The 27,756-nt window shown below is 42.6% G+C and overlaps 2 protein-coding genes across 3 annotated transcripts in view; one reads left to right on the top strand and one right to left on the bottom strand.

Annotated features, from left to right (window-relative positions):
- The window catches only part of mrpl11 (mitochondrial ribosomal protein L11), a 58,420-nt gene that overhangs the window by 17,848 nt on the left and 12,816 nt on the right, over positions 1 to 27,756 (bottom strand). The window contains exon 2 of the mRNA XM_005723020.1: positions 21,693 to 21,871. Coding sequence (XP_005723077.1) covers positions 21,693 to 21,815 — 123 coding nt within the window. The 5' untranslated portion in view covers positions 21,816 to 21,871. The remainder of the gene's footprint in view (positions 1 to 21,692; positions 21,872 to 27,756) is intronic.
- On the top strand, positions 5,692 to 10,492 carry tmem265 (transmembrane protein 265). 2 transcript variants are annotated; one of them, XM_005723018.1, is made up of 2 exons: positions 5,692 to 5,746; positions 8,924 to 10,492. In XM_005723018.1, exon 2 carries the CDS (start codon positions 8,926 to 8,928, stop codon positions 9,988 to 9,990), a length of 1,065 nt encoding a protein of 354 aa, XP_005723075.1. In that variant the 5' UTR covers positions 5,692 to 5,746; positions 8,924 to 8,925; the 3' UTR covers positions 9,991 to 10,492. The 2 variants fall into 2 exon arrangements, with proteins under 2 accessions (XP_005723075.1, XP_005723076.1); XM_005723019.2 differs by lacking the exon at positions 5,692 to 5,746 and adding an exon at positions 6,026 to 6,082.

The following is a 27,756-nucleotide window of genomic DNA, read 5'->3' as shown; positions in this document are numbered from 1 at the left end:
GACATTTATCAGTGAGGGAGAGCTGGAACAGCAACATTCATGCCCTGGCCAAATCGCTAACCCCTCTCACTGCATCTGAGCATCTAATCATCCTCGAATCCGAGCTGCTGGATAAATCCTCGCTCCTCCACCATGACCGATTAGAGCTCTCCAGTATAAAATGGCCGCAGCCCGTCACCCAAGGCGGGGCCTTCCGCGGCGGCTGTGGACGAGGACATTGAGCCGCACATCTTCAAAGCCTTCTCCGATCCTAGGCACCGGGATTAAGCGCTAATCTACGAAGATATTTCTTTCTTTTAAATCCAGCAGCGACAGTGGTGAGTAATTGCTATATGATGCATTCGAGATCAGCGCGGCCGAGTCTGATTACTCATAATTATTTGAGCAATTAGGCATTTGCAATTAAAATCTGAGAAGTGTCCGTTTGATTTGACCCTTCCACCATATTTCTCTCTGGTCTTTTTTGACACTCTCTGTGTTAATGTGATTGGCCTTTCAGCTTCACTAACTCTTTTTAACAAGATGTAGCACTGGTGTGGCACTATAGTGTGTGTGTGTGTGTGTGTGTGTGTGTGTGTGTGTGTGTGTGTGTGTGTGTGTGTGTGTGTGTGTGTGAGTGAGAGAGAAGAGTAGGGATGGGAATGGGAAAAAGAAAGAGAAAGCGAGACAGCTGAGGTGTATTAAAGTTGTCAGAATGTGGCCGACTATCGTGGTCAATATTTGAGCACAGAGAGGGGGTTTTGTTTGTCTGAAGCGAACAATAGGACAAAAGTAAAGCAAAGGCTGTGGGAGGTCCTCATAAATATGGGTGAGTGTGCATGCATGTTTATGCATGAATATTTCAGCCTCATTTTAATCTGACGAGACTATCAGTTGAAGAGTGAGTGTGTGTGCAGATTAAGCTGCCAGGGATTGCTGACGGTGAGGAAGTGCGCACCGTGTGTGGTCGCAGGTGTTTCTGCATCTGAGAGAACAAGAAAAAAAAAGAAAAAAAAAAGAAGAAGAAATGAGACAAAGGAAAAGAAAGAAAAAAGAGAAGAGGAGGAGGGAGAAGATTGGAGGTAGATGAGAAAGAGAGAGAGAATAGGTCAAGAAAAGTACTGTGCTTATGGAAGCGTGGCAAACATGGAGATAAAGGGTACGGATGCAGGTTAAGGCCTTGGGGCAGGACGGAGGATTTATTGCCCCTGGCACAAGAGGCCATTCGATAAATTGCCCCTGTGTGGTCGGCACAGAAGAGGGCTGCGATACAGTGACAAAGGTGTTACAGTGGAGAGAGGGTGGTGGGAGGCGAGGTTAATTAAACTCTTCAGTGTGAAACACTCTCATTCATTACCTTCATTAACTCGTTCATTTAATCTGCTCCGGTGTTGGCATTTTATCACATTCAGCCCCGCTGTAGCGTCATACAGCTGATTAGGTTTCATCTTGAACCCCTCCGCTGCAGGGTAACTGAGAGCGAGAGGCTGAGCACGAGGCCACTTTAGGTCTAACAGACACAGCAGCACACAGCAAACAGCACAAACTAAATTAAGTTCACGCTGGACATGCATTTTACTTGATTTTCCACAGCAGAGTGAGTGGATTAGTCTTAAAAGTGGAAAATAAAAACGATTTTCACCCCCAGTCTCCAGTGAACTGTGCTGAGGCAAGGATACAGGCCCGCACAAAAGGGGCTAAGGAGCGCTCCTCAAACGAGCACGAGTGCAGAACTGACAGAGTGAACCAAATTACAAAGAGCAAAAAAAAAAAGCCAAAACTTCTCAGTGGTGTTTTTGCTGTGTGGCTCTTTGCTTAAAATAGACACGGCTTTTACTTTTTGTACCTGGCACAAGAAGAAGAATTTGCTGTTTGAGGGCACAGCGAAAGCAGGCGGCGGTGCGACAAAATGGATTGCATCACGACAAAACATCCCATTTTCAACTCCATTAGGTCCCCCTCACAGTCTTGACACTGTTGTGCTTTTTGCCACTTCACATGATTAATCACGTGTGGAGACTACAGCGAGAACGCGGAAGCCTGAACTGCACGCAGCTGTGGCTCCACGCTGGAGAAAAATCACAAGATACCGTGACATGTGGAGGCAAAACACTCAGAGAAAGAAAATCAGAGGCTGGAATAAAATAAGACTGCAGCAAAAACTGATAGCAATGTTTTGACAAAAGTAGCGTTGTCCTTGTGGAGTATTCAGAAAGCCAGTATTGAATTTTGCACTCTAGAGGGGTTATTTAAAGGCGAATGCTGATAAAAGCCATTTTTCGCACATGCACTGCAGGCATGAACTTTTCCAGACATTACCCAGCGGGATGGGGAAACCACAGACTGTATATAAAAGATAAAGTTATTGTGCAATTGATCTAAATTTGCATTCTTTCCAAGAGCCAGAAAAGAGAGGTTTCCCCTTTTTGCAAAAAGTATACCGAGATAAGAAAACTTGTTCACTTGATCAGTGACCTCCTGATGACTTTATGGTTTCGGTCCCTAATTTTAAGTCTTCTAAGGTTGTGCAATTAATCTTTCCATAAAAAAAAAAATGGGACTGTTGCGGAGGGCCGCACCAATACGCTTATAAGTGAACTGAAACAATATTGGACAGAATTGAGTTCAAATTATTGGTGCGGCCCTCCAAAACAAAATTAACTGCCCATCCAGTCCCACAGACTTGGAGACCAGTTGGTGCCTTCCTACCAAACACTGGTTGCTAGGGAAAAATGAGTAGTCTTAACTAGCTGCAATCGGTTGCTGAAACAAACTCCAGGAACCACTGGATTCAATTACTAAGCCACAATCATGCAGGCCTACAGACCAGTTAGTGACCCTCTGGGGGCCACCTATCTGTAGGGAGAAATGTGCATTTCCCGACTGGGGAGTCACAACTGGTTGGCGCAAGTTGCTGACTGTCAGTAGGTAAACTCTGTGGCAGAGATATATACGCTGCTGCATCAAAAAACTCACTGCAATTGCCTTGGTTAGTAGCAGATTGGAGTGCTTGCCCGCAGTTTGCGTAGAAGACTCGTCTGCAAACAATTGCCAACTACTTGCAAAGTGATTGTTCAAAATAAAAGTTGTTGCTTACTGCTGAAACCAAGACAATTCAAAGAGTGAAACTTTTACTTTGAAGGCCAACTCTCTCAATTCTAGAGCTTGGAGATTAGTTTGGTGTGCATGACAACCTGTAAAGCAAACACAGGGAGGCTTTTTTGTTGTTGTTTTGGTCTTTGCAACCAATTTCACCTTGCAACCTGCAAATATACATTGGTTGCATGTAGAACAAACAACAAAGCAGAGTTAGCTTCAGGGCGTGGCAGCTTGCTATGGAAAAGTCTCTGCAAGTGTGCCTCTGTCACAGCTGCTTCTCATTTTTCAAGTTCATTTTCAAAAACACCAAGGAGACGATGGCCGGCAAGGCTTAGGTCAATGCCTCACAAGTGAAGCTCACTATCCAGTGAATTCACGGAGGCTATATCCAGCTATGCTGAGAACACAAATGCCCAGCACGGCCAGAGCAGACATTTAATGATCTTTATGCAGCCAGCTCCTCATTACAAAGTCCATGTGACGTCCACAACCAGGAGGAATTGATTAGGTAATTGTCGTGAGCTCGCAGTGAGCCAGTGTGTGCCCCCTGTGCATTCTACACAGGCAGCCTAAAACAAAAAATGGAGCCAGTAGCGAGAACATGCCTCCTCCTGCGTTCTACATGTGAACAACAACCCAACTTTTGTTTTTTTTTAAACTGTCCACTGTTTATATATTAAAAAAAATGACCAAAGAGTTATATTTTGCAAAGATGTCTCTTGAGTTAAAAGGCGGTAGTGAACTTTAAAGATTAAGCAATGTGGTGATGTGGCACCAGGGAAACATGAACCTGTGCAGCCCACTCTTCATCTCTGCTGGGGGCCGGCAGCTCCAGGCTTCATTAGCCACAACCTGCAGAACATGACTGAATCCCAACTGTTGGCAATAAAGCTGAATTGTGGGTAATGTAGGTGCTGGCTTTGACAAGAAAGACAAATGTGTGGAATAAAACAGACAATATCCCTGCTTCTGCTGCTGCTGCTGTACTGACTTTGATTATAGAAGTGGTGCATTCTTTTCAAGCACGTCTCAGGTCGTGAGATGACATCGAGGATAAAGCCATGTTTGTGGAGGTCAGCATGCGGACCATGGCTCGCTGTTGATGCCTTAAGCATTCTTGGACAGTCTGCGAGCCCATGTGTCCTTCCAAACTTCTCCAATCATGTCTAAAGCAAAAAAGTGATGAGTGCACAGTACTGTGGACAGCCTTCCCGCTCCTCACGCTCCTCTGCTATTCTCACTGTTCCCCTCGTCCTTTTTCCTGCTTCACTCTCCCTCTTTCCTCTGTGAAAGTGAGCCAGTGTGCACGGTGACCTTCAACCACACCCACAGGGGAAGGAAAAGAAAAGGAAGAAAGAAGGGGGGGGGGGGTTAGTTGCAGAATGGAGGAGAGAATAGGATAAACATGAGAACGGGGGTGACAGAGAGGCAGTGGTAACAAAAGGAGGGGTGAGGAACACACACACACATAAAAACCAACGCTGAAGTGAGGAAAATGGAAAATCTCTTCTCTCTTGGAAGCCAGCGGAGCGCAGAGCTGAATCTGACAAGAAGGATGACTCTCCATCCCTTTTCTCACCAGTCTGATTAAACCTCTCACTCTATGAACCCAGCACGCTGAGAGCCACATGAGTGAGAGAGCCGAGGACCCGAGCCTTTGCTCAAAGTGCAGGCTGGGGTGCCAACAGATACACTCGAAGGAGCAAGACCTTGAGGACAACGTGACACTGTGAAATTCCTTCAAACTTCATTTGCGGCTGACAAAGGAGCTGAAATTGAATTCTCCAACATGGAAATGAGCCACACGCCTTTTTTTTTGTATTTTTAAACAGTTTCCAAGCGATTCATTTTTGAGCAGATCCGTCCCAGAAAATTCCCAATCCTTCTCTTTAAGCCGGCTGTAATGAGTTAATCTACAACAGAGGAATGATTTCCTTGTGTGACTAAGACAGTAAGCAGACAGAAGGAAGCCTAATTAAACTTGTAACATCTGCCTTCTGAGCTCTAAATGCGTCTACAGGCTATAAGCATCTCTCGCTCCACTTCCTCCGCTCTTATTTCAGGCAAAGAAGGGTAAATAAGGAATCAGCCTGCTCGCAAACAATGCAACTAATCTTCTCCAAGTGGCATCATCATCATTATTACCATAAGCAGAGACTGTGGTGTGACAGAGTGCTCTAAAATATGCATTGCATCTTCTTCCAGATAAACTTCCACAGCTGATGGTGGAGGGAAGGAGGGGAAACCGGGGGAGGGTGGGAGGTCTGTGCTGGAGCACGTAGCCTGCTTACAAATTACCACCACAACCAAACTCGGACACAGCGTGAGTGAGTTGCTCCTCGTCCTCCCCTCGCTGTTGCACCGCTCTGCCTCTTTTCACACGAGCCATCTTCGCGGGAGCATCGGCCGGGATCGCCTCGCCGCTGATGCTCCACTTCTGACCGACTTCCCGGCTGCTCCGCACAGCCCGAGCCCGGCCGAGCAGCAGCAGCAGCCCTGCACGGCTCTCTGCCCCCGCTGCTATTTCAAAAGATAAATCGACAGCAGCAGACTCCGACACTGCGGGAGGCGACAGACCCAGATCGAGCCTCTGCAACAGCCGCGGATGCAGCCCGAAGAAGGAGAGATTTGCCATGCCAGATCTGCACGGAGGAGGAAATCTTGATAAGTACGAGTCGTTTCGTTTTATTTTCCTTTTTTTTCTGCTCCTTCAAACTCGAGTCTGCTTGGTGTGGCAGTAGCGGTGACTTTGCCCTCTTACAGCCTCTCCCTGAGCCCCCCTCCTGATGCCTGACTGTATACAAACACCCGTGCTGAGAGAATAAGACTTTTATCGCCGAGCGCGGCTCATCAGCGACAATAAAAAAAAAAAGACTTTACTGGTCACCGACAGCGCTTCTACTTGGCGGAGGAAACGGGGTGGAAAAAACAAAAAACAACCCCTCAGTACTTGCTGTAAATCAAGCCAGGAAGATCGAGCCCAAGTACAAGACGAATGGTTTGGGTAACTAAAAGCTTTGCTTTACTTTACTAACAGGCATCCTCGGATGAAGCCACAATACCTGCTGTTAATGGGGCGGTTATGAAACAGGTGTTGCAGAGAAGCGCTTTAATAGAGATCGTTAAAGGATGCAGGACGTCTCAAGGCAGCGCTGCGTGCTGGGCAGCTCCAAATAACCACATTTCAACCCGAAAGAAAAGAAAAATGTGTTAACTGTGTAGAAATACAACAGAGAGACCGTCGGGAAACTCTGGGGCTGTTACCTGATAAATCAACAGATGTTTTAATGTCTGGGGAGAGGATTTATTCAGCATTATCAGAGGCTGCTCACCTCTGACTCTATTAATTAATGGGTTTGCACATAATGGCTCAGATGCTGTCCCGATGCCCTTGGTGCTCCTGTGCCACCTGTGATAAGTTGTGAAGAATTTGTCTGTGAGGGAAATTACTGCTCCGCGGTGGGTGTTTTATGGAGATGATCTGTAGGTGCAGACAAATTAATCTTTGCTCTACATGCATTTGTGTTCAACCGGGAATCACCTAGTATTAATAGGAAACAAATGCAAGTGGCAACCCCACCCCCTTTGCTTCATTTCCGTCAGTGTGTGTGTGTGTGTGTGTGTTGGAAAGAATTGAAGTGCTTTTTGGATGATTACCTATTCAATAGTGTACAGGGTGTGCACTCATGCCTTATGTGAGGAAGACAAGAGGTGGATACATTTCTGGGAAAAAATGGATTTTTAATGCTAATACACAAGTATTTAAGCTGCACACTATTATGTGCCATCACTCATGCTTACAGTGGAATAGGCTGCCTCACCTTGTCAACAGCAGTGTCACTTCCCAGACAGCAGAATGATGAATTTGGTCATTATTGATGAGCTGAGTGGACACGCGGGCTGTCATCCCGGTCTCTCACTCAGAGCAGAATAAATTACACCGCGTTGACAGGGAGTCAAAACATAAACGCCGGCTGACGGATAGATTTGCAGGGTAAAAATTTAAGGTGCCTGTGGAATAACCCGAAAGCCACGACCTCCTGAAAGCCAGCTGCAACTGTAGATGTGAACTTCTTCAACCCTCCTCCTCCTGCTCCTCTCCTTGCAGGCTGGGGTTGTCCCCCAGGAAACAAATTTAAATTCCAATATCCTCTCAATCTGCGGCTTGGTGAAATTTATTCAATTTTGTGGAACTGATAATCAAGTTTCCGTGTGCGGTGAGACAAAAGGCTTCACAGACAATCAGACATTGCTGGCATGATCCACGCCTGTCCTCCCACCGTCCCTCCGGGGAGATTAATCAGTCGAGATCGTTCCTTTCCTCATCTCTTTGATTCATCGGATTCAGAACAAACCTTTAATGTCTGTGATTCTTCAATAGTCGCCGTGATGAATGCATCTGGATTCATCCAGACCGAGCAGGCTCGTGAAACGCACGCGTTCATGTAAGTGGGTGGAAGTCACTTTCTATCTGCATTTGACTCTTTTCCTTCTTCATCGCTTCCCCCCCCTCTCCTCCTGAGCTTATTTATGAACTATTACCATCATGCAGTAACACTTTATTAGGCATGTAGACAGCCAAAAGGCCTATTAATCTTTCACTTGCAGTCTTATTCTCCTCTTTCTCTCACCCCCCCCCCCCACACACACACACACACACACACACACACAATCTCAAAACCCTTTTTTTACCCAGTGGAGTTCTTCAGCCCTCTTCAACGATGGCAGAGCTCCTGTTAGTCTTACAGTGGGGGAAGTGATGTGTCTTCCATCGGCAAGATATCAATACACATTTTTCACGGAGAGACTTTTCTCAGAGGCCGCGATCATGCTGACAATCTCTCGCTCGATCACGCTCAACTGTTGCTGTTAGGACACATCTGAGCTGGTAATGATTTTATATTATAATGCCATCGATCCGGTTGATGGGTTGACACCCGGGAGTGGTGCTGGGCAGATAACAGACAGTCCAGTGGTGTGTGCTGTGCTTTTCAGCTAAATACGATAAAGAGACATTGGTTCGACTGCACTGTAAAGTCAGTGATTATTTCTCATGCTGAAATCAATACTGGGGTTTATACTGTCTGTGGCTGAGATAGGAGCTGTGACAAAATAACGTGAAACCTCATTTTCAGCCAAATTAGCATTGCCAGCCTGCACTCACACGAATGCACAGTGTGTACACAACGACACGAGACGATCGCATCTCTGAACAAATAGCAAAAATATCAATATTCATCCGAAATGATAGGGGAATTTGGGATGATTAAAGGCTGCAGCACTGTATGAGAATAAACACGGCACGCTATAGAGACAAAGAAAAGGCTTTGACAGGGCACCTAGCTGCGCCTGAATGCAATTAATTAATAATGAATAAGCTGAGAGGAAGAAAAAAAGGATCAGAAACAATAAACAGAAAAAAGTAACAGCTGAGAACTTCTGGGGAAAAAAAAATCTCTGATCTCCGAAACAGCAGCAATGTTAGGACCTTTATGGAAAATGAAGACTGTTTAATTCAAAGAGCTGCAGAGGGGAAGAAAAAAAAACAATTTAATAGGCTTCCCAGCTTGAGCAGCCAGGGTGGATGTAGCTCTGGCCAAAGATGAAGGGTTCTCACTGCTTACTCTGCAGCTATTGTCTTTAACCATAGCAACCAGCATTAAATTGTTTTACATGTTTGTTTTCAGGGGAGGAATAAAAAAACAAAAAAACAAGCATGTTCTTATCCTGCAGATTTGTCGGCTTTACTGGGGACAGATGGCACCAAGCACATCGATGTGAGCAGACTCTGAATTTTGTCGATGCAACAGATTTCCCACAGTGCATCTGTGTATTTCTCTTTCAGGCATGGTGCCTACGCCCCAGGTGTGCGTATCAACCCTGGTCACGGTGAGCACGATGGCAGTGGTGGACCTCTACTTGCTGGAGCAGAGCATGCTGGGAGCTCGGGGTCTTTCAGGACCTAGCGTGTGGCAATATGTGGCAGTGTTGCTGGGCGATTTGGGCTTCCTGCTCGCGCTGCGCTTCGTCTCAGCTGGCGTGGTGTCTGAGGCGCAGTCGCCACGGCGTGGATTTGCCAACGCCCTCTGGTTCCTGTTCCTGTCCCTGCTCCAGCTCAAGCTCTTCTTCGTCTGCCACAACTACAGGCAGGAGCGTCGGCCACCTGATCCTCTGGCCAGAAAGACCCTGACGCTGCTGCTGTCCATCTGTCTACCCTCCCTGTTTCTCATCCTGACAGGAGCTGACCACATGACTCCGCAGCGGAGGAAGCAGGAGGTGCGGGGCCGGCTCCTCTGGGTGGTGGTTGACTTGCTGGATGTGTTGGACCTGCAGGCGGGGCTGTGGGAAGCCCAAGGAGGGTCTGCAGCCGGTACTGGAGGGATTGTAGAGCAGAGGCTGCCCATTTGGGCTGAGGGTCTGGTTTTCTTTTACTGCTATGCCCTCCTGCTGCTGCTGCCGTGTGTGGCACTCACAGAGCTGGGAGCCACTGGTCTGCCAGGACAGAGAGGACCCCGCAAGGAGGCTTTGTACCCTTGGCTTAGCTTGGTCACTATCAATATTTTCACCTTAGCCCTGAGGGGTGCAGGGATGCTGTGGTATAGGGACCCCCGCGTGTCCACTGTGTTTCTGGGCAAGAACCTGCTGGCTCTGGCTGTGAAGCTGAACTCAGCCTGGGAGAGACATAAACAGGAGCGCGGTGCTGCAGGAGGCGGGACTGTGGCAGGAGCAGAACCGGGAGACTCGACCTTGCCAAACACGGGTACAGAGCAGGGAGAGGGCCAGGCCCAGGGGAAAGCTCCTCCCTCTAATTATCACACACTGTCTCATTCTCAAAGCCACTCGCTCTCCCACGTCAGCCTGGAGCCCACAGCGACGCCTTTAGGACCCTCTTTCATCTCCCATGAACTTTAGAGAATCACTCTGAACGTGCACGCGTGCACACAGGCGTGCACCACAACCACAGTGAAAATTCACGCTGGTATCACATCCAAACAGATAACTGTACTGAATTTCAGTACAACAGCGGAGGTTATAATGCAGAACTGTGGAATTGCATTTGGCAAGTTTGGCTTTGTGCACATCTTGTTGTGCTCAGAATAATTCTAAAAGCAGTGCCGTGATTTGTGGATGTGTATTTTTAAAAGTCAACACTGTGAACCCATCTGTCAGATTGTAAAGACTTTTTCAGAAATGTGTGCTGAAGTCTGCTATTGTTCATCGTGGTTTAATCTTGATTTCGCTGTCATCACGTTTGTGGAATTGCATTGTCAGATTTGTTTTTTTCCCCCTTTTTTTAAAGAATTCTGCTTTCCTGATAAATATCTGCTATCACTGATTCATTGCAGCCCTTTAGGGGTGCGAAACAGAAATTTGTTGCACAGATTCATGAGGTTTCAGGAAAAAAAAAAAAAAAAAAAAAAAAAATCAGACTCGACTCTCTTCTGCCAAAAGACCATTAGATGCCAAAACACAGCTTCTGACCTTTCAGCGTACATTTTCTCACTTCACTTCACAGTGCAGAGAAACAGCGAAAACTTTAATACACAGAAGTGGTGATTCATTTTTTTCCTTCAATGCCACAGAGCCAACATTCAAAAGCCATCTACCACTAAGAACTCTTCACCGTGCTTCAGTATGTTAATGCACAGTCCAACCTGATGACCCTTTAAATCAAAGTCTAATCACGATTGCAGGTGATTCTACTTTAAGATTTCCTTTTTTTACATGCCCGAAGAGGTACAATTATACAGTTTTTCACAATATTGTAATAGGATGAGGATCTCAGATTTTTTCCCCCCTCTTGTATTCTATAATAGATTTAATTTTCCCATGACTTCCCAGATATATTCTGCAGGGTCCCTGCACCAAGGTTGTTCTCTCATTGATATTATGTACTAGTTTGTCTTGTCTGAAAGAAAATGTTAATGAGAGGAATCAGTCACTTTGTCATTTAGTTGGAGTGAAAACCTGCAGACTCATGGGCATCACCGTAGAACATCTCTAAACTTTGTTTACAATTTTTATGGCATGTTTTATCTAACTTAAATGCACATGAGTTAGGTAGACTTCACTTCAACATCTGGCAAATATACAAATGTATCAACGTTTCCTGTTTAAATCATCCAGCAGCAATTTTAACAAACAACAAAATGTACGCAAGTCAAGTTGCCAGCTACAAAAGACGCTGTTTGCAGTAATGCAATCTTTCATCGGCTGGGCTTAAAGGTGGGCATCGAGCATTTTGCGTCATCTTTGTGTACAGTACAGCTCTTTTTTTACTAAATTGTTTACCAAGACTGAATACCAATGTAAGTAATCCCTTTAGAGGTTCAAAATGCATTTAAAACTCGTGTTTTTTGTGATCTCTTCTTGTCCTAAAGTGTCATTCATTCCAGCCATGTATCCAACCGTCAAATGTCTTTTTTCATTTTATATATAAAAAAAAAAAGAATCATCTTTTTAATTCCATTTCAAAAATGGGTGAATCCATTCATTCACAAACTTATCAAGATGCCGGGCAAACGTTGGAGTGTGGCTCAGAGGGGCAGGCGTAGAGGATGTACAGTACAGTCAAGTGCCTTGTTTCCTCATGGTGCAACGAGCCCCTGGGTTCTCGTACACATTATGTGTACCATGTGGAACTTGGACATATGCCATGTGTATACTGTGAAGTTATTCCACAGCTGTTTTCAGCTACACCTCCAGGACAGACCGCAAACTAATAAAGTATTTCATAGTCGCCTAGTGTTGACAGTTCATTGGCCATTACAAAGAGGCATTATTGGCAGAAAATCGCACACGCGCGCGCACACACACACACACACACACACACACACACACACACACACACACACACACACACAGAAGGAGTCGGTCCAAATTATTCAAGTCCAAGAGACCTCAGAGGCAAATAATCGCCTCCTCCTTGCAAAACCTCCACTATATTAAAGTCAATCAGCTCTCATTGTGCAGTCACAGGAAATTGCATGTTTTTATGTTGTCCTCATGCTGAACTGGTTAAGCGAATGGAAGCCTCCCGAAATGTTCTCGGCACAACAGCGCGCTCTTTGCTCCATGGAGCGGCACACTGACGAAAGGCCGTCATTTATCACAATTATGCCAGCGGCCCCATCAGCTCGGATCCTCTCGCGGTAATCCTTGAGTGTGCTGTTGTGTTGTCTGCCGTTAATGCTGAGAGAGGGAGAAGTCTTGATGCGATGGGGTGCGCATGTCAAGAGTTGTAGTAAGTGCGTGTGATGTTTTTCAGAGGGAACTGGCTCTTTGCTCACAGCGGCTATGAATGCACCCATCAGCCTGTCCTCTGAGCTTTAATGGTCCTATTAATTGAAATTGAGGCTATCTGTCAAAATGCAAGTGCTCATTCTCGCTGCTTTATGCTTGATTTACAGGCTGTATTTACAGGATGTATTAAGACTAATGTACATGCTTCACCACAGAAAGAAATTCATTTAAAGTTTCTGTGGGGAATTTTTCTCCAGTTCAGATACACTTTTAAGGAAAAACCACAGAGGGATATCGAGTGTAGTAGACAGCATCCAGCTCTCGCCTACCCTCTTTCTTTCATCTCCCTCTACTTTGCCCACTCTACATTTCAAACACATGCATTCTGGATGCAGTCCCTGTTGGGCACCTCTTCATATTTCTATTATACTAAAAGCAGCAGCTACATAGGCAGCTGCCTCTGCAAATGACTACCTCCTAGAATTTGTTACACCTGTTAGACTCTGAATACAATGCTCAGCATTTTCCCTCAGCTCCCACCAACTCCCATAACCTGAAGAAAAGTGCTCGAGCTGCGCACCTATTTCCATTCTTCTTTTGCCGCTCTTTCCGGTGCTCCTTATCCTTCCCTTCCTCTCGCCTGTGCTAATTTCACTCTAGTCTGTAATTATTCTCATGTACCAGAGCTGTCACTTTTCCCTTTTTTTGTCTTGTATTCCTTCTTTTATTTTTCTCGTTTGTTTAAATTTGCCCTGCAGCCGACAGGCAGCCTACCTCTCTGCACTTCCCTTGTCAAGAGTGGTTAGTCAGAGACAAGGAGAAAAAAAAAAAGCTGAGGGGGAGAGGCTGGCTAAGATTAAAGGAACGGGGCTACTGCCTGAAGCAGAGTGGCTGCTGACTGCCATTTATTTAGCGTTTGCTCCACACACACAGTGAGCTTGATGGAACAAGAGAACAGACAGAGACAAATACACACAACACGCTGCTTCGACAACAATGACATCTCAAACAGTCCAGAAGGCGGCACCTTTAGACAAACATATGGCTTTGTTTTGCTTGGTTGAGCACTTCGTTGCAGCCCATCTCACCTCATTACCCCTGACGCGGCGACAGCTACAGTATGCCTAAGAGCTCATACCCATCTCTTCTTGCAAAAAAAAAAAAAAGAGAGACATTTAACAGACAGATGTCTAAATCATTCATCAGAGCACGCACACCATCAGCAATGCTGCTTTTGGAGAGAACTTCAAAGTATACTCTAACAGAAAGAAATGATGCAAAAGAATCTGAGACTCTTATGATATGCAATGCAATAGTGGAGACAAACGCATACTAATACAGGTCTCAGACGTTAAGGTGACATTTACGTAATGCCGAAATTACATAAAGTCAAAAAAAAAAAAGAAAAGAAAAAAAGAACAAAGGTCGAAATGATCAGCCACTTAATAGAAAGTTAGATACTAACCACTTTGAGAATTTAAAAAAAATCGTTATGTCAAATCAATTAGTGCCAATTTGCTGATAATTACACTTTTTCAAATTTGAAGATTTGCTGCAGTTCTGTGTTATACTGCACTCTAAAAAGTGTGGGAGGAAAATATTAAGGAAAAAAAAATAATGCCAGCGTCTCCCTGTTAAAGTAAATATGACTGTATCATGAGTATGAGCATCAATTAAGCATCAAAATCAACTTAAGTGTAATTTATGCAGGGTAGTCTGTTTCACAATAACACCGAATTAGATTATGCTTATTGTTGCATCTGCGTGTAATCATTCATCCGTGGTGCAGCTGTTACAAATGGGGATCATTTGCTACTTTATAATTTTCTAGTCGCACTAAACCAAGTAATGTATTATGATTAATTTCCTGACTGCATCCGTTATCCTTTTTCTAAGCACACCAACCTCCTCAGCCCCTGCCTCTAGGTCTAGGTCTACAGAGGAGACACCGGGGCATTCCCAAGCGAGCCGAGGGACAATCTTTCCAGCGAGTGTCAGGTCTCGCTGGGTCCCTCTTCCTGTTGGCCTGAAATATCTAATCTAAGAAGTGTCCAGGAAGCCTCCTAGACAGATATTTAAACCATGTAAGCTGACTCATTTCGTTTTGGAGAGGCAGCGGCTCTACTTTGAGCTCCTCATCCTATCACATCCTTTATTAAATCTGCAAAGAAAGTAAAGCTAAAAAAGCAGCAGAGTAAAAAGTGTTATAAATTTGAAATGAAGATATGTGGAAATAAAATGGAATTTGTCAAAAGTACAATTAACTCTTCACTATACCTCGATGTAGCACTACAGTAAGTAAATTTACTTGGTTATTACTAAATTTAATCCCGTTCTGGAAGTTGGTCTGATACAAAAGATTCAGCCAGTTTGTAAGCTTTATATAGGGCACACTATTTAAGTTTCTTTTGTCTACCCAGAGCAAGCAAGCTGCTTTGCAACCCACCTCCTTCCTAGTTCCACCCTCATGTGTGTTTGACTTTACTGATGTCATAGCTGTTTGTCAGTATGAGGGCTGCTTTGCTATCTGCTCGGGTCTTACTGTTGCTGCTCTCCTCTGGTCTGGCTTTCTGCATGTTTATGAAAAGTTGGGGAACAGAGCCAAACACAAATTACTGCAGATGGAAATAACAACCTCCCTTTTACTATAGAGGTCCTGACAGCAATGCAGTTTAATCCCTTAAGCCCTACACTATCTGCTGTTAAATTTATACCTGAAAAACATCCCCAGATTTGTTCAGTAAGAGCTGTAAAAATGAAAGTCAAAAATTGATAACCCAGGGCTGTTTGGATAAAAGTGACTTGGAAGAATTCTGAAATATAGCCGTCGTCGTGTCTTCGTCATCAGTGTATTAGTGACCTTAAAGAATTCCAGAAAAAAAAAAACATGGCCTTTTTAATTGTGCCTAATCGAAACTGTAAATTAGTGACAAATACCACCCATAAAGTATCCCAGCTCCTCAAAGGGCCACTTGGGCATGCCTCCAAAAGCACGCAACCCCCCACAGGGATTTAAATTTCTGGTCTGTATAGTCAATTTTTTTATTCATGACAAATGTACAGAGGTTAATGGGAATTAAATTCTCTTATTTAAATATTCCGCAAAGTGTTTAAACTGCACACTTTACTAGGTACACCGGTTAAACTGCTTTATAAAACTAAGATTTAGTCAGTCAATCACATGGCAGCATTTAGAGCGCGTAGACACGGTGAAGACAAAGTTCAAACTTAACGTCAGAATTGGCAAGACTGGTCACTAAAGTGATTTTGAACACGGCATGGCTGTAAATGGCAAAAAGGTTGTTCTGAGTACTTCAGAAACTTCTGATCTACTGGGATTTTCCCACACAGCTATCTCTAGGATTTACAGAGAGGTCTGAAAAAGAGAAAATATCCACTGAATACTTGTCATTGTCAGAGGTCAGAGGAGTATGGCTAGACTGCTTGCAGCTTGTAGAAAGGCAGTAGTAACTCATAACCCCAAGTTACAACCAAACTATGCAGAAGAGCATCAAATGCACAAAACATTGAACCTTGAAGCACAAGAGCTACAGCAGCAGAAGACCACACCCATCAGCTATGAACAGTAAACTGAGGCTTCAATTCACACAGACTCACCAAAAGTGGACAAATGATTGGAAAACTGTTTCCAGGTCAGATGAGTCTATTTCTTATTCTAGATTTAGGGGCGTGGTTATTTTCATTGACGGATGAGTGAGACTCCAGGACCGTAATGTTCAGTTGTTCAGGTACATAGTTTTTGTTTTAAGTCCAAATTAAGTAGCCAAAATTAGCACCCCATTTAATATCATAAAGATTTACAGATGACCCTTCTTAGCCAAGTAAAGTGGCTTTCTACCATTAGCTGATAAGTTCCCAGGTCAACCGTGCTGTCTAAATATAGACTAGCTCCAATTATACCAGGATAGCCAGACCAAAAATGCACCATACAAGGCTTCAAAATTGCAATCCAAAAACCTGTTGATGGCATCAATTTACATTATATTCATCTATCCATTGTCCTCCACCTATCCAATTCAAGGTCATGGGGGGCTGGAGGTTAACACAGTGCTCATGCAGTGAGAGGCAGAGTCTATCACAGTCTAACACAGAGTGGCAGACAACCATTTACATCTATATCAATTTATAAATTACCAGTAAATCTAACATGCATGTCTTTGGATGGTGGCAGGAAGCTGGAGTATCCATGCAAATATGGGAAGAAAATCAATTCCCACACAGAAAGACCCCAATACTGGATTCCAGTCCAGTACCCTCCTGCTGTTCCTGCACCAAAGTACTATTTCCAGAAACAGCACAACAAAAGCTAGATCCATTTTGTTACCAAGTCACCATACTTTGCAGCCTTAAAATAAATTAATAAATTAACAAAAACTGTAGGTGTTGTATTTTTATAACAGTTGAGTTATAAACAGGATACAGTGAGCTCCAGGCTGACTATCTGACGACACTGTACGTTGTGTGAGATTAAGGTATTGATTCAGTATATAATATACAGATATATAACCTTGAATCCTAAATAGAACTACATTTGTCTCATGTTGCAGCTACTGCGTATTTATACTGCAACCATGAAATCAAAACCTTTAAATGTGGAGGTTAAAAAGAAAGCTTTAAAAATAAAAACCAAGTGTGGTGTGAGAAAGTAAGAAAATCTCAAATTAATCGCATAAAATAGACTCAGTGGAGTCTTGTATGCATTATTTAACACAGTTCGTGCTCAAACAGAATATTCTGACAAGATACAGCGAGGAACAAGTGTTCAAAGGTGAAACAGGCCATACAAACAAAGACAGGCAGAGAAGACGAAACTGCATACTTGGTGAGGCTGGTAAAGAAACCACTATTCTTAGTTTCGGCGTCAGAGTGAGATGTCAAAAATCCAAGCATCTTTAAAGGTAGCAAATTTGAACCGTAACATCTTTGGGAAAGGAAACGGTGCTTTCAGGGAGAAGAAAACTTGTATATAAAAAATGCCATTTTCCCAGTGATGTAGATACATCAATACAAGAAGATGTTAGAGAGGAGGATGATTGCACATAAATACATGATTGCTATTGTTTGAGTCTTTATGCATGTCTGATGGTTAGCTGCCAGTAAAAATATGTCAACTGTCAGTCACAAACACGGATCTTTCTATTAAAAAAACAAAAGGAGTTTCAAATCAAATGCTTCAAATTTATAATGTCTCATGTTAGACACAAAATTAGACAGAAAGCTGTAAAGGTTCATTTTCAATTAACCTTTGAAGCTCCCAAATTGCTCCAAATGTGCCAGATGTAAAATCTCAATGACCTTTAGAGTTGACTGACAGCCAGAGCGAGTTTCTTAATTCGCAGCTTTAGCTCAGGGGAACTCAGGGTCTCCAGTGTAGCTGCAGGGGAAGGAAGCTTTAAATATAATCGGTAAAAATCTTAAAATAAATTATACATCTAACTGGTAAACAGCAAAGAGAGGATAAAACTGGGTTTTCCTAGTCTCTCTTACACATGGTAGCAGTTCAATTTTGGCTTCTATATTTCTGAGCAGATGATAAAAGATGGTAGATGAAAGCAGAGATCCTGTGGCTCCAGGGTGCAGTGGTTAACATATGTGCCTTACATGCGAAAGCACTCCGGTTCAAGGAGACACAAACCCTTCCTCAGGAGGTCAGAAGCCCGAGCACTCCTTGTGCCAGATCAATGTTTGTGACTTGTGCCAGTCCCAAATGCACAGAAATGGAAGGGTTGTGTCAGGAAAGGCATCTGGTGCAAAATCTGTGTCAAGTCAAATATATGGATCCAGCCACTGTGCCAACCACTTGCACAATGAGAGAGCAGCGGAAAGTGCTCTCAGATGAAAGCATAGATCCACCACTTACTTTATTTTTGGACAGAAAGAATACGATTGTTTGTTTTCCAGAAGGAATCACCATCATGTACTACAAAAATAAAGCATATTTTCTAAAATCTGTATTAACATCTTAACGTGACGATTATCAGCTCTCAAGTTTATATATCTAAACCTAAGCAAACAGTTGCTTATTTACACAACCCACAGATAAGGATATAAATAGCATTCATTTGGAGTTGGAGTTTTTAAAAATCCAATATTCCTTCTGGCCATTCAGTTGTACATGCTTTAAAAAGTTCACGAGCAAACTGTGCCAACTGTTTCTGTTTGGTGCTGAGGAGGCAGTGTGCAGCACTGTTTTTTAAATCAATTATGGGACTGTAAACACCACTATAAGAGCAGCAAAACTAAATCAAGGCCAGAAGCAATGACTTTAACAATGCCGAGTTTCTCTGTAGAGCCGAGAAGCCCTGAAGCCGGAAACAAGTTTTATTCCACTAAATCATGTGAGCGGTTATTGCGGGTTTAAGACAGTCCTTCCTTTTCATTTCTAAAATCGAGTAACTGAAAAACTCACTAGACTGTAGTGGAGAAAAAATTATGTCATCTGCATAGAAACAATTCAGATATTATGTTGGAAGGAAATTCTCATTAGCTTATTAATACAGATATCTAATCACATGACATGTCAAAGGTTAGTGGGAGTGATCTCTGCCTACACAGATTACTAGAGCTACCCTCGGAAAAGCTGATGGTCATTAAGTCACGACTTTATTCATATATACTGATGTGTCGTTAAGAGTAAAGGGGTCAAGTGTCATATGTAAGGGAGAAAAAGTTAAACATGTAGACATGGTCAAGACAACCTGCCGAAATCTAAGTGACTTTGTACATGGCGTGGTTGTTGGTGCCAGACAGGTTCGTCTGAGTATTTCAGAATACTGCAATTTTCCCACAAAACCATCTCTACCGTTTACAGAGAATGGTCTGAAAAAGAGAAAATATCCAGTGAACAGCAATTGTGGGTAAAATGCATTGTTGAGGCCGGAGGAGAATGGCCAGACTGCTTCAAGATAACAGGAAAGAAACAGTGTCTTCAAATGACCATTTGTTACAAAGTCTCTGAACGCACAACACAAGCAGACGAGCTACAGCAGCAGAAGAGCGCAGAGGGTGTCAACCCTGTAACTAAGAACAGAAAACTGAGGCTAGACTTCGCAGGGGTTCACCAATACTAGACAATACAAGGCTTGAAAATCATCGCCTGGTCTGACGAGTTACAATTTCTGTGTCAGAATTCGACATAAACAGCGTGAAAGCAAGGATCCATCCTGGCTTGCATCAATGGTTCAGGCTAGTAGAGATTTAATACCAACTGAGCATCGTTTAAATGTACAGTATTGTTCCTGACCATATCCATCCCTTTATATCCAGGGTGTACACGTCTTCTGATGGCTGCTTCCAACACGATAACGCACCATGTCAGAAAAGTCGTGCCATATCAAAATCAGATCTCAATCAAGTAGAGCACGTTTGGGGTGTGAACGGGAGATTCATATCCAGCCAAAAAGAAATGCAGCAACTGTGTGCTTTGCTATATGAAAATCTATAAGAAAAACACTGACCAATGTTTTTTTTTCAGTGATCAAAAGGCTACTGCATCAACATCAAAAATCTAGCATTCAAGCTGTGCAATAGGATTGTATATTTTAATCAAACACATAAAGTGTGGGATCAGGATGCCAAAATGTTAAAAGTTTTGGCTTTTTAGCGTAAAAACAATTTTATCAATTAAATTAAATTAAATTTTATTCATATAGCGCCAAATTGCAACAACCGTTGCCTTAAGGTTACTTATATTGTAACTTAAACCTACCTATATTATCACAAAGAAAGCAGAGAAAAACCCCAACAATCATATGAGCCCCTATGAGCAAGTGCTTTGGCGACAGTGGGAGGAAAAAACACCATTTATACAGGAAGAAACCTCCAGCAGAACCAGGCTCAGGGAGGGGCAGCCATCTGCCACGACTGGTTGGGGTTGGGGGAGGAAGACACGACATTTTTGTTAGTGTGTTGTCATTATCTTTGCGGATCAAGTTAGCTTATTTTATTATTAAATAGGAGAAAATATTTGTATAGAGAAAAGTGTTTAAAATGATCTAAAATCTTTGGGGTTTAAGCCCCAAATGTAAGTCCTGGCCTGTCATAGAGACCAGGTTAAGTTAAGCTATTCGTTATTAACCCTGGTAAGTACATGAATGACCTGCATTTAAGCTATTAGAAGTAGTGCGCAGCCACCAGATTTTTATGTTGTGGTTAATGTTGTTCAACTGGTGACAGCAGAATATAGAAGAGCTACAGTAATGGTGCAGCTATTGATGATGTCATCTAAGAGAAATATGATATTTTCGATTGATTTCACTTATAAAGCTACCTTCCGTGATATTATAAATCATGTGGCGCTCGCTTTTCTGGCAATTATGCACATTTTTCCATTCTCTTGTCTGAGTGTCGTCATTATGTCACGGAGATGGATTAGCTGTGAGAATTGATCTGGTTTCCAAGTGTGCAACAGCATCCACGGCTGATGAGTACTGTCCATTAAAGAGGCTAACTGAACCATTTGTATGTAGAGAATGAGCCTTTGGGTTGCTTTCTTTCTATCTCTCAAAGGACAATTAAACTTTAATTCCTCAATGGCTATTAAAGCTGCAGCAGATAGAACCTTTTATGGCATAAAATAAAATCTAAACTTTACAAGAAAAATTCAACGCAGATGCAATTTTGTGATCAGAAACAAAGAGGAGGTTAATGAACAGAGCATCAGCAGTGAATGGCCAAGTAAATTCTGCCTCTGCTATTCTGATCCGCTCTCTTCACTTTGATCATTGCTCATTGCTCGAGGACTGCTGACTTATTTTATTATTGTACCGGCCAATTCATAAATTTTTCTAGTCAGAATTGGCATCAGTGGGGAAAAAGTTGTAGTGGTGCATCCCTGAGCAATAAAAAACAAGACTACCTCAGCTGTCTCTGTGGAGCAATTGAAGCAGAAAGAAGTACAGAAGAATTTAAGACAAAACCTTCGCAGGTTCAATCCCTTTTCATCAGCCGGCTTGTAAAGAGTGAGGCTAATGTATATGGACAGGTGCTGCTGTGGGTGGAGGTGTTGGTGTGTTTGGCCTGGAAACTGTGAGAAAATAGTTGCAGACTGAGGCAGTGTGTGGCACCCACCTGCACAATAGAGCTGTGCGACTAGAATAAGAATGGGAATATGAATAGGGAGGAGAAGGAGGTGGAGGTGGGGATGTACGATGAGGTGACTGAGGGGAGAGAGGCAACTATGTGACTGGCAAAGTGAAAATAGGAAAGGATCGGGTTGCTTTGCGGTTAATGAGTGCTGTGTTCAGAAGGTCGGTTGATAAAATGAAGCACTGCTCCTTCAATTAAGTTAATACTTGTGATTACTCAGAGCGAACAGATAGAACAAGAAGTGAAATCAGGAGTAATTTTACCTGTCCCAGAATGGGGCCTAGTGGAGGTCCAGGGGCAGCCTGTCCTGACCTCACTATAGCCCGGATTACATTGCCTGTATCCAATTTCTTCACGGCCTTGGCTGCTTTGGAGATCTTTGACATCCTGGTCTGTCTGGAAAGTCTTAAATCTTCCTCCAAGTCAACTGAGAATCCATCCACTGAAAATGCACAAGAAAAACAAACAAATTAGGTTTTTCGAGCATATACAACAGCAACAAATCATTCACACGCCAGGCTCATTAAAACATCATGCACCCAAGTCGATACGAATACCCAGAGGCAAAACCCGAGCCTTTCCCTTCTGCAGTGGGCGAGTAATTAAAAAAATCTTTGCCTTCGATCGGCTCAGTTAGAGCCACTTTCCTGGAGGTGTTTGCAGTGTGGATCAGCAGCTGAGTGAGATGCCTGCCACGTTGGAGAGCCTAAGAACTAGCAGGATTTAAACTTCACTAAGAAGAAAAAAGAAAAAAATCATGGAGTGCATGCCAAAAACGCCTCCATCGCCTCACTTCTGTTTGAGACTTAACTGTCTGTGCTCCGTCAAAGCTTCCCCTGCATCTGTAGAGGTCAAGGATAGAAGAGGGATGTGTATTCATAAAAATACACTGAGAAGGTGCGGATGTGTCACCGCCTCGTACGAATGCAAAGAGGGGTCGGCTCTCTTCATTCCACCTTAAAATGCATTTGCCAAATCAGGAGACAATTAGCAGAGTGGGAAGAATGGCCTGAACTCCTGGCCTTTCTCTGGGGAAGCAAAAGACATAAAAGGAGTCTTATAATCCCCTGCTGGAATAAAAGTGATACTGACACAGCTGTAGGAAAAAAAAAAGGGGGGGGGGTGTTTGGGGGGAGATCATTGACTGGAGCCAAGGGACAAATACAAGTTTTAAAGTTGAGACTTGTGATTCAGGGGAACCCTGCATTCAATAAAAATAAGTACTTGAGGGGAGGGAAGGGGTCCAGCAATGATTCATTGTAGGCAACAGAGGGTATCCAATTAGATCAACAGAAGAGACAGTACCAGAAAGATATATGGGACCTCACGCTGCTTCAGAGCAACAAACAGTGGGAAGCTACACCCAAGAAAAGTTGTGATTCTGTGTGGATTGCTGATTATCCAGCAGCCGTTAAAGTGCAGCCACTGTGAGGCAATATTTGTAAGGGCATTAAGGTTATACGCACGCTGCAGAAAGAGTCCCAAATAGAATCCATTTAGTCTGGATTCCCTGAATAGCTGTCTTTACAATGTGACTCACATACGCTGCTACTTTTCTGAGGTCAATTTCACAGTACTCACCTAATGTGCTCAGCTACTTCATTGTAGAAAATTGTTGGCAGTCAGATCAATTTTGGAGGCAGTTAAAAATGCAGAGAACCAGTATGCATTAAATCTGAAGTGAGAAAAGCCACTTCTGTTATCAAACAATGACTCATGAAAAAGTCATGAATGCTTAACTGGCAAGCTTAGCTAAATAACTCAAACATCAATTTGACAGAGGGGGAAAAAAAACACAGTAACTGACCAATAAAATGACACACTGCACCATCCACAGAGAGTGAGGCTTAACAGTGTGGTGAGGGTTGCTGTTCCTAAACAGTTAGGGCCAGCATCACATGTTGGGTTTAATTCCAATTTGGAGCAAAGGGAATAACGCCTCTACGAGCGGGGAAATGACAACGTCATGCTTTAATGCACCGCAACTCCAATCTCTGTTGGAGTATGAATAATAAAACTGCAGTTCCCTCGCAAAATGAAATCACTCATCACAAGGCCAAGCAGTGAACGCTGGAGAAGAACTGACCTACATAAGGCAACAAAACTGCACTGACTGTGCGTTTCATCCAGCACAATTTACATTAGAGTCAAGGAATGAAGCTGCATTAACAGCGCAGAAGCAGGAAAACATGGTTCAAGGCTGCATGAAAAGCCTCAATCAGAGCTAGCTTAATGCTTTTGCTGTGAATAATCAAATCAAAGCCAAAGTAATCTGAAAGGAAAAGACACAATTTTGAGCTGCTCTTTAGGCGGAATATTACATTCCTACGGCAATTACTGGCAACAGCTTCGTTGATAACAAGGAGTAGACAGAAAGAGCAATTTGTTTGGGCCGCGTAGAGTTACTGCGTGAGAGCACTTTGTTAAAACATGCTTGATAAATGACGGGCCACAAACCCAGCATTTAAATTACCGCCTAATAGAAGAAGGTGAGGTGAGCTATAATAAAGCACAAACCGAAGCAAATCTGGGACAATACTCCAAATTGCCACTTCGGCTCAAATTCATTGCTCAGTCGCAAAGGTATTCCACGTGGACGTGAAAACAAGTCTCTAATCGTCGACTCGTACACTCGGGCTTAATAAAACAGCCACGGTGACCAAAATCAGAACTCTAAAAATAATACTTCCAAGAAAATCTGGAAGTTTTCCAGCTCCCCCGCCGCCTGTCGAATAAACTACCACTGATCGAGGGGAGGCATCTTTGACAGAAGTAAACATGTCAATAAAACTGAGCATGCTGGAGGAAAAGCTCGAGAAAAATTCCACCTGTCATGATAATATGCAGGTCTACACAGACTGTTGTCAAAAGATCATCTGAAACCAGACTCCTATATTATATCACCTCTCCATTAATATGCCTGCGAAATTTCTACAGGCTATCACAGAGCAGTATCAGCAGCTTCTGTTTTGTGTTTCAGCATAATTAAAAGTGACTCAATTTCAAGGGTAACGCTGACTTTGATTAAAGAAATTAATCAACTTGGTATTAAAAATGTGGGCTTAATTGCACGGGCGAAGCCCACCGCTGTTTGTTGTTTAGGCTATTAGGTTCTCTTTAGTCTTAATTAGGAGGCAAGCCAAACTGTAGTCAACATCAATGAGGCTTCTAAATCTGTTATTTATTTACAAGTGAAGGTTACGGGTATTGATTTTCAATAAAATGACAGTCTTGAAAAATGGACAAAATGGTCTCGAAGCAGTGTGTTTAGTTTGAAAGTGAATGCTCAATATAAATGACACAGACATTGTATCAGCCTGGAGGAAATTATGTCTTTTTCTTCTTCTCTCTACATCTTTTAAATCTTTTAGTTGCACTCTGATGAAATAAAAGCTGAACAGTAATTCATTTCTCAGTAGGATCTGGTTTCGTACCTGGAACAACACCTAATCAAGAGCAGTTCAATAACCTTTGTTGCACATTATCTGCCTTCCCATCTTCATATCTCCGCAAAATTAAAACTAACTAAAAGAAGTTGGGGGAGAAAAGAACAATTTCCCAGCTGCACAGATTGCGTTTCAAATGAATGAATATCTCAACAAAAGAAGCATAGCGACATAGATTCAAGTGTAAGTGTGTGTTAAAATAAAAACTGTGCCTCACTGAAGGCTTTTCCCATTTTATTTCTATCAGAGCACCTTTATGCGGTTGGTTTATTATTCTCAACAGCTTTTCCCTCTGTAGGCCTGCGGGAACTCATGCACACCAGACTACAGCTTTTATTAATGACTTGTGCTTGCCAAGGTTTAGTACTAACTAGAGCCTGACCAATGCTGGATTTTTAAGGCAGGTGCTGGTAGCAATTTGTAGTGAGTGCAAAACATGAATCTATTGGTCAATATTCATATAAATATAAATATATTTCAGGATGGTGGTACTTATGAGCCTTATCGATGATGAGGAGTAACCATTCCTCTTAACAAAGCTGTTTCAGTTCATTCAGTTCAGTTCAGCCTCGGTCGTTGTGTCCTTGGGCAAGGACCTTCACCTACCGCCTACTGGTGTTGGCCAGAAGGGCCGATAGCGCGATCAAATTTCTCTTTGAGTGATTTTACAGCTCACTGCAGGTCAAAGAGTCAGGGCTCTGGCTCGGCCCTTTCAAATTTTATTCACATTTTAACGATTCAATTGTTGATTTACTTGCGTGCACTGGGTCACTGTTGCATCAGCAAACCCTTCCAAAGCTTCAGGCCATGAACTGTTGCTCTGACATTCTCCTGTAAAATTTGTAAACCTATTTTTTAAATTAATTGTTTCTTCAATAATTGCAAGACATGATGATGGGATTTGCAGTTCTGGTTTGTGAGAAATGGCAGCATAGTCAACAACCTCGAAAGCCAACATGAACTACCCTGAAGATAATACAAATAGTTCCTCTAATTCTGAGAAAGGGGTGAAGATGATGTCTACGATTAAAAGTAAGAAATCCGCTTTACCCGTCGATAAAAATCAACGACACGCAGCCACAGAAATAAATTTCTCGCAGAAATACCCAACCCAAGTCAAGATGTACAACTCCGAGATTTAAAAGGAGAAAATGCAAAAACCAACCCAAGCCTGGATGAGGCGGGAGCTAGAATCCGGGAAAACGAGAAGAAGCTGTAAAATGGAGGAGGCTTTATCTGAGATGCTAAAAATGCATGAGCAGACCCAGTTCAGACTAACCAATCAAAATTGAAGACCAGTTCCAATGGTCTTCAGCTAACTCTCTGACTTGCAGAGATCACCATAATGAGATATTTCAAAGCCCAACATCAAGACAAATATGGGCAGTCCTATATTTTAGGACTGCCCAAAGCTTAAGCAAAGCTTACAGTTGTTTTGGATTGACATTCAAAAGACATTAAACAGTGTTTTTAAAAAACAAATACCTCTAAACTCTGAAACCATTTACCTTGGTTATGTTCCTTGCTTAATGCTGAGGAGGGATATAAAGTTGTAGGAGTAAAAAGACTATTACTAGAAAATGGCTAAACCCTACCCCATCAACAATAGAAAATTGGCATGATGTAATATTGGAAATATTTAAAGCAGAAAAGTTGACATACTGTTGGAAGACGAGTTGTCTTATACTCATTCACAGGTGAAAAATCTCAGGGTTATGTCAGGTTCGGACTCTTCAAGCGTAAGATTTGAAATGGTGACTTCACATGGATAATAATGATTTTTCTTTGTTGTGTTTGCCAATCCAACAGATAAGAGTATCAATGGCGTCTTTAAAAGCAATCCTTCTCCCTGCGGTGTTACTCTTTGAATTAGAACCACCCTGGCGAATGTGGTATACATAAACTTGAAAACTTGTTATACTTTTATGCCTGACATTCACCTTAAATAGAGATTTTTTTTTTAAAAGATCTGATGCTACTCAAACTAATCATGCTTCACAGATGGCACACTGTTTTGGTGTTGCAGAGCTAAAAAATTTACTTTTGCCTCAACAATTCACCGTGGTACATATTTTTCAAACTTGAAGGCTCCTACAAGCTGTGAGATTTCAGCAACCAATCCACACTGCATGACATGGATCTAATAAACGTGGGCGGGCTATCAGGTTTGATGAATGTAAACTGTATGATGATAATACCTCAGGGCTACGACAAACAGTAGCAATGCCTCCACCATTTATTTCCATGCTACTTCCCCCTTGGCACAAAATTAATAACAACTGGAAGAAATGTCACACAAATAAGGTGCTGTGGTCGAGTAATCCTGTGTCCTGTGTTTTCTTGACTTTAATGTAAAAAGTGCACATGTCAGTCCCGGCTCCAAAGGTTTTGGGACACCATGTACAATGTAATGATCTTCAAATCCCATAAACCCATATTTTATTCACAAAAGAACATAGAAAACGCATAAAATATTTAAAGTGAAACATACTACTATTTCATGAAAAATATTAGCTCTTTCTGAATTTGATGGCAGCAATACGTCTCAAAAGGAGTTAACATGGAGTTGGAAAAGTAAGTGATATTAAAAAGAAAAAGCTGGAGCATCTTAGAGGAAGTTTCTCAGAAGAAAAGAAGTGCAGCGGTTCATTCATCTGCAAAAACCTGTCAACAAATTGTGGAACAATTTCAGAACAAGTTAATTTGATGTAAAACTGCAAAGAGTTTGACTATTTCATCTACAGCACATCATAATATCAAAAGTTTGAGAGAATCTGAAGAAAACTGTGTATAAGAGAAAAGGCTGAATATTAGTTTGGGAAATCCACCATCTTTGGATCAGGTGGGTTTAAACAGGACTGTTTAAACTGCATTTAAACAG

The sequence above is a fragment of the Pundamilia nyererei genome, unplaced genomic scaffold, assembly GCF_000239375.1.
Source record: "Pundamilia nyererei isolate P.nyererei 1_Seehausen unplaced genomic scaffold, PunNye1.0 scaffold00008, whole genome shotgun sequence".
Lineage (NCBI taxonomy): Eukaryota > Metazoa > Chordata > Actinopteri > Cichliformes > Cichlidae > Pundamilia > Pundamilia nyererei.
This window is presented reverse-complemented; position numbering and strand designations above follow the sequence as displayed.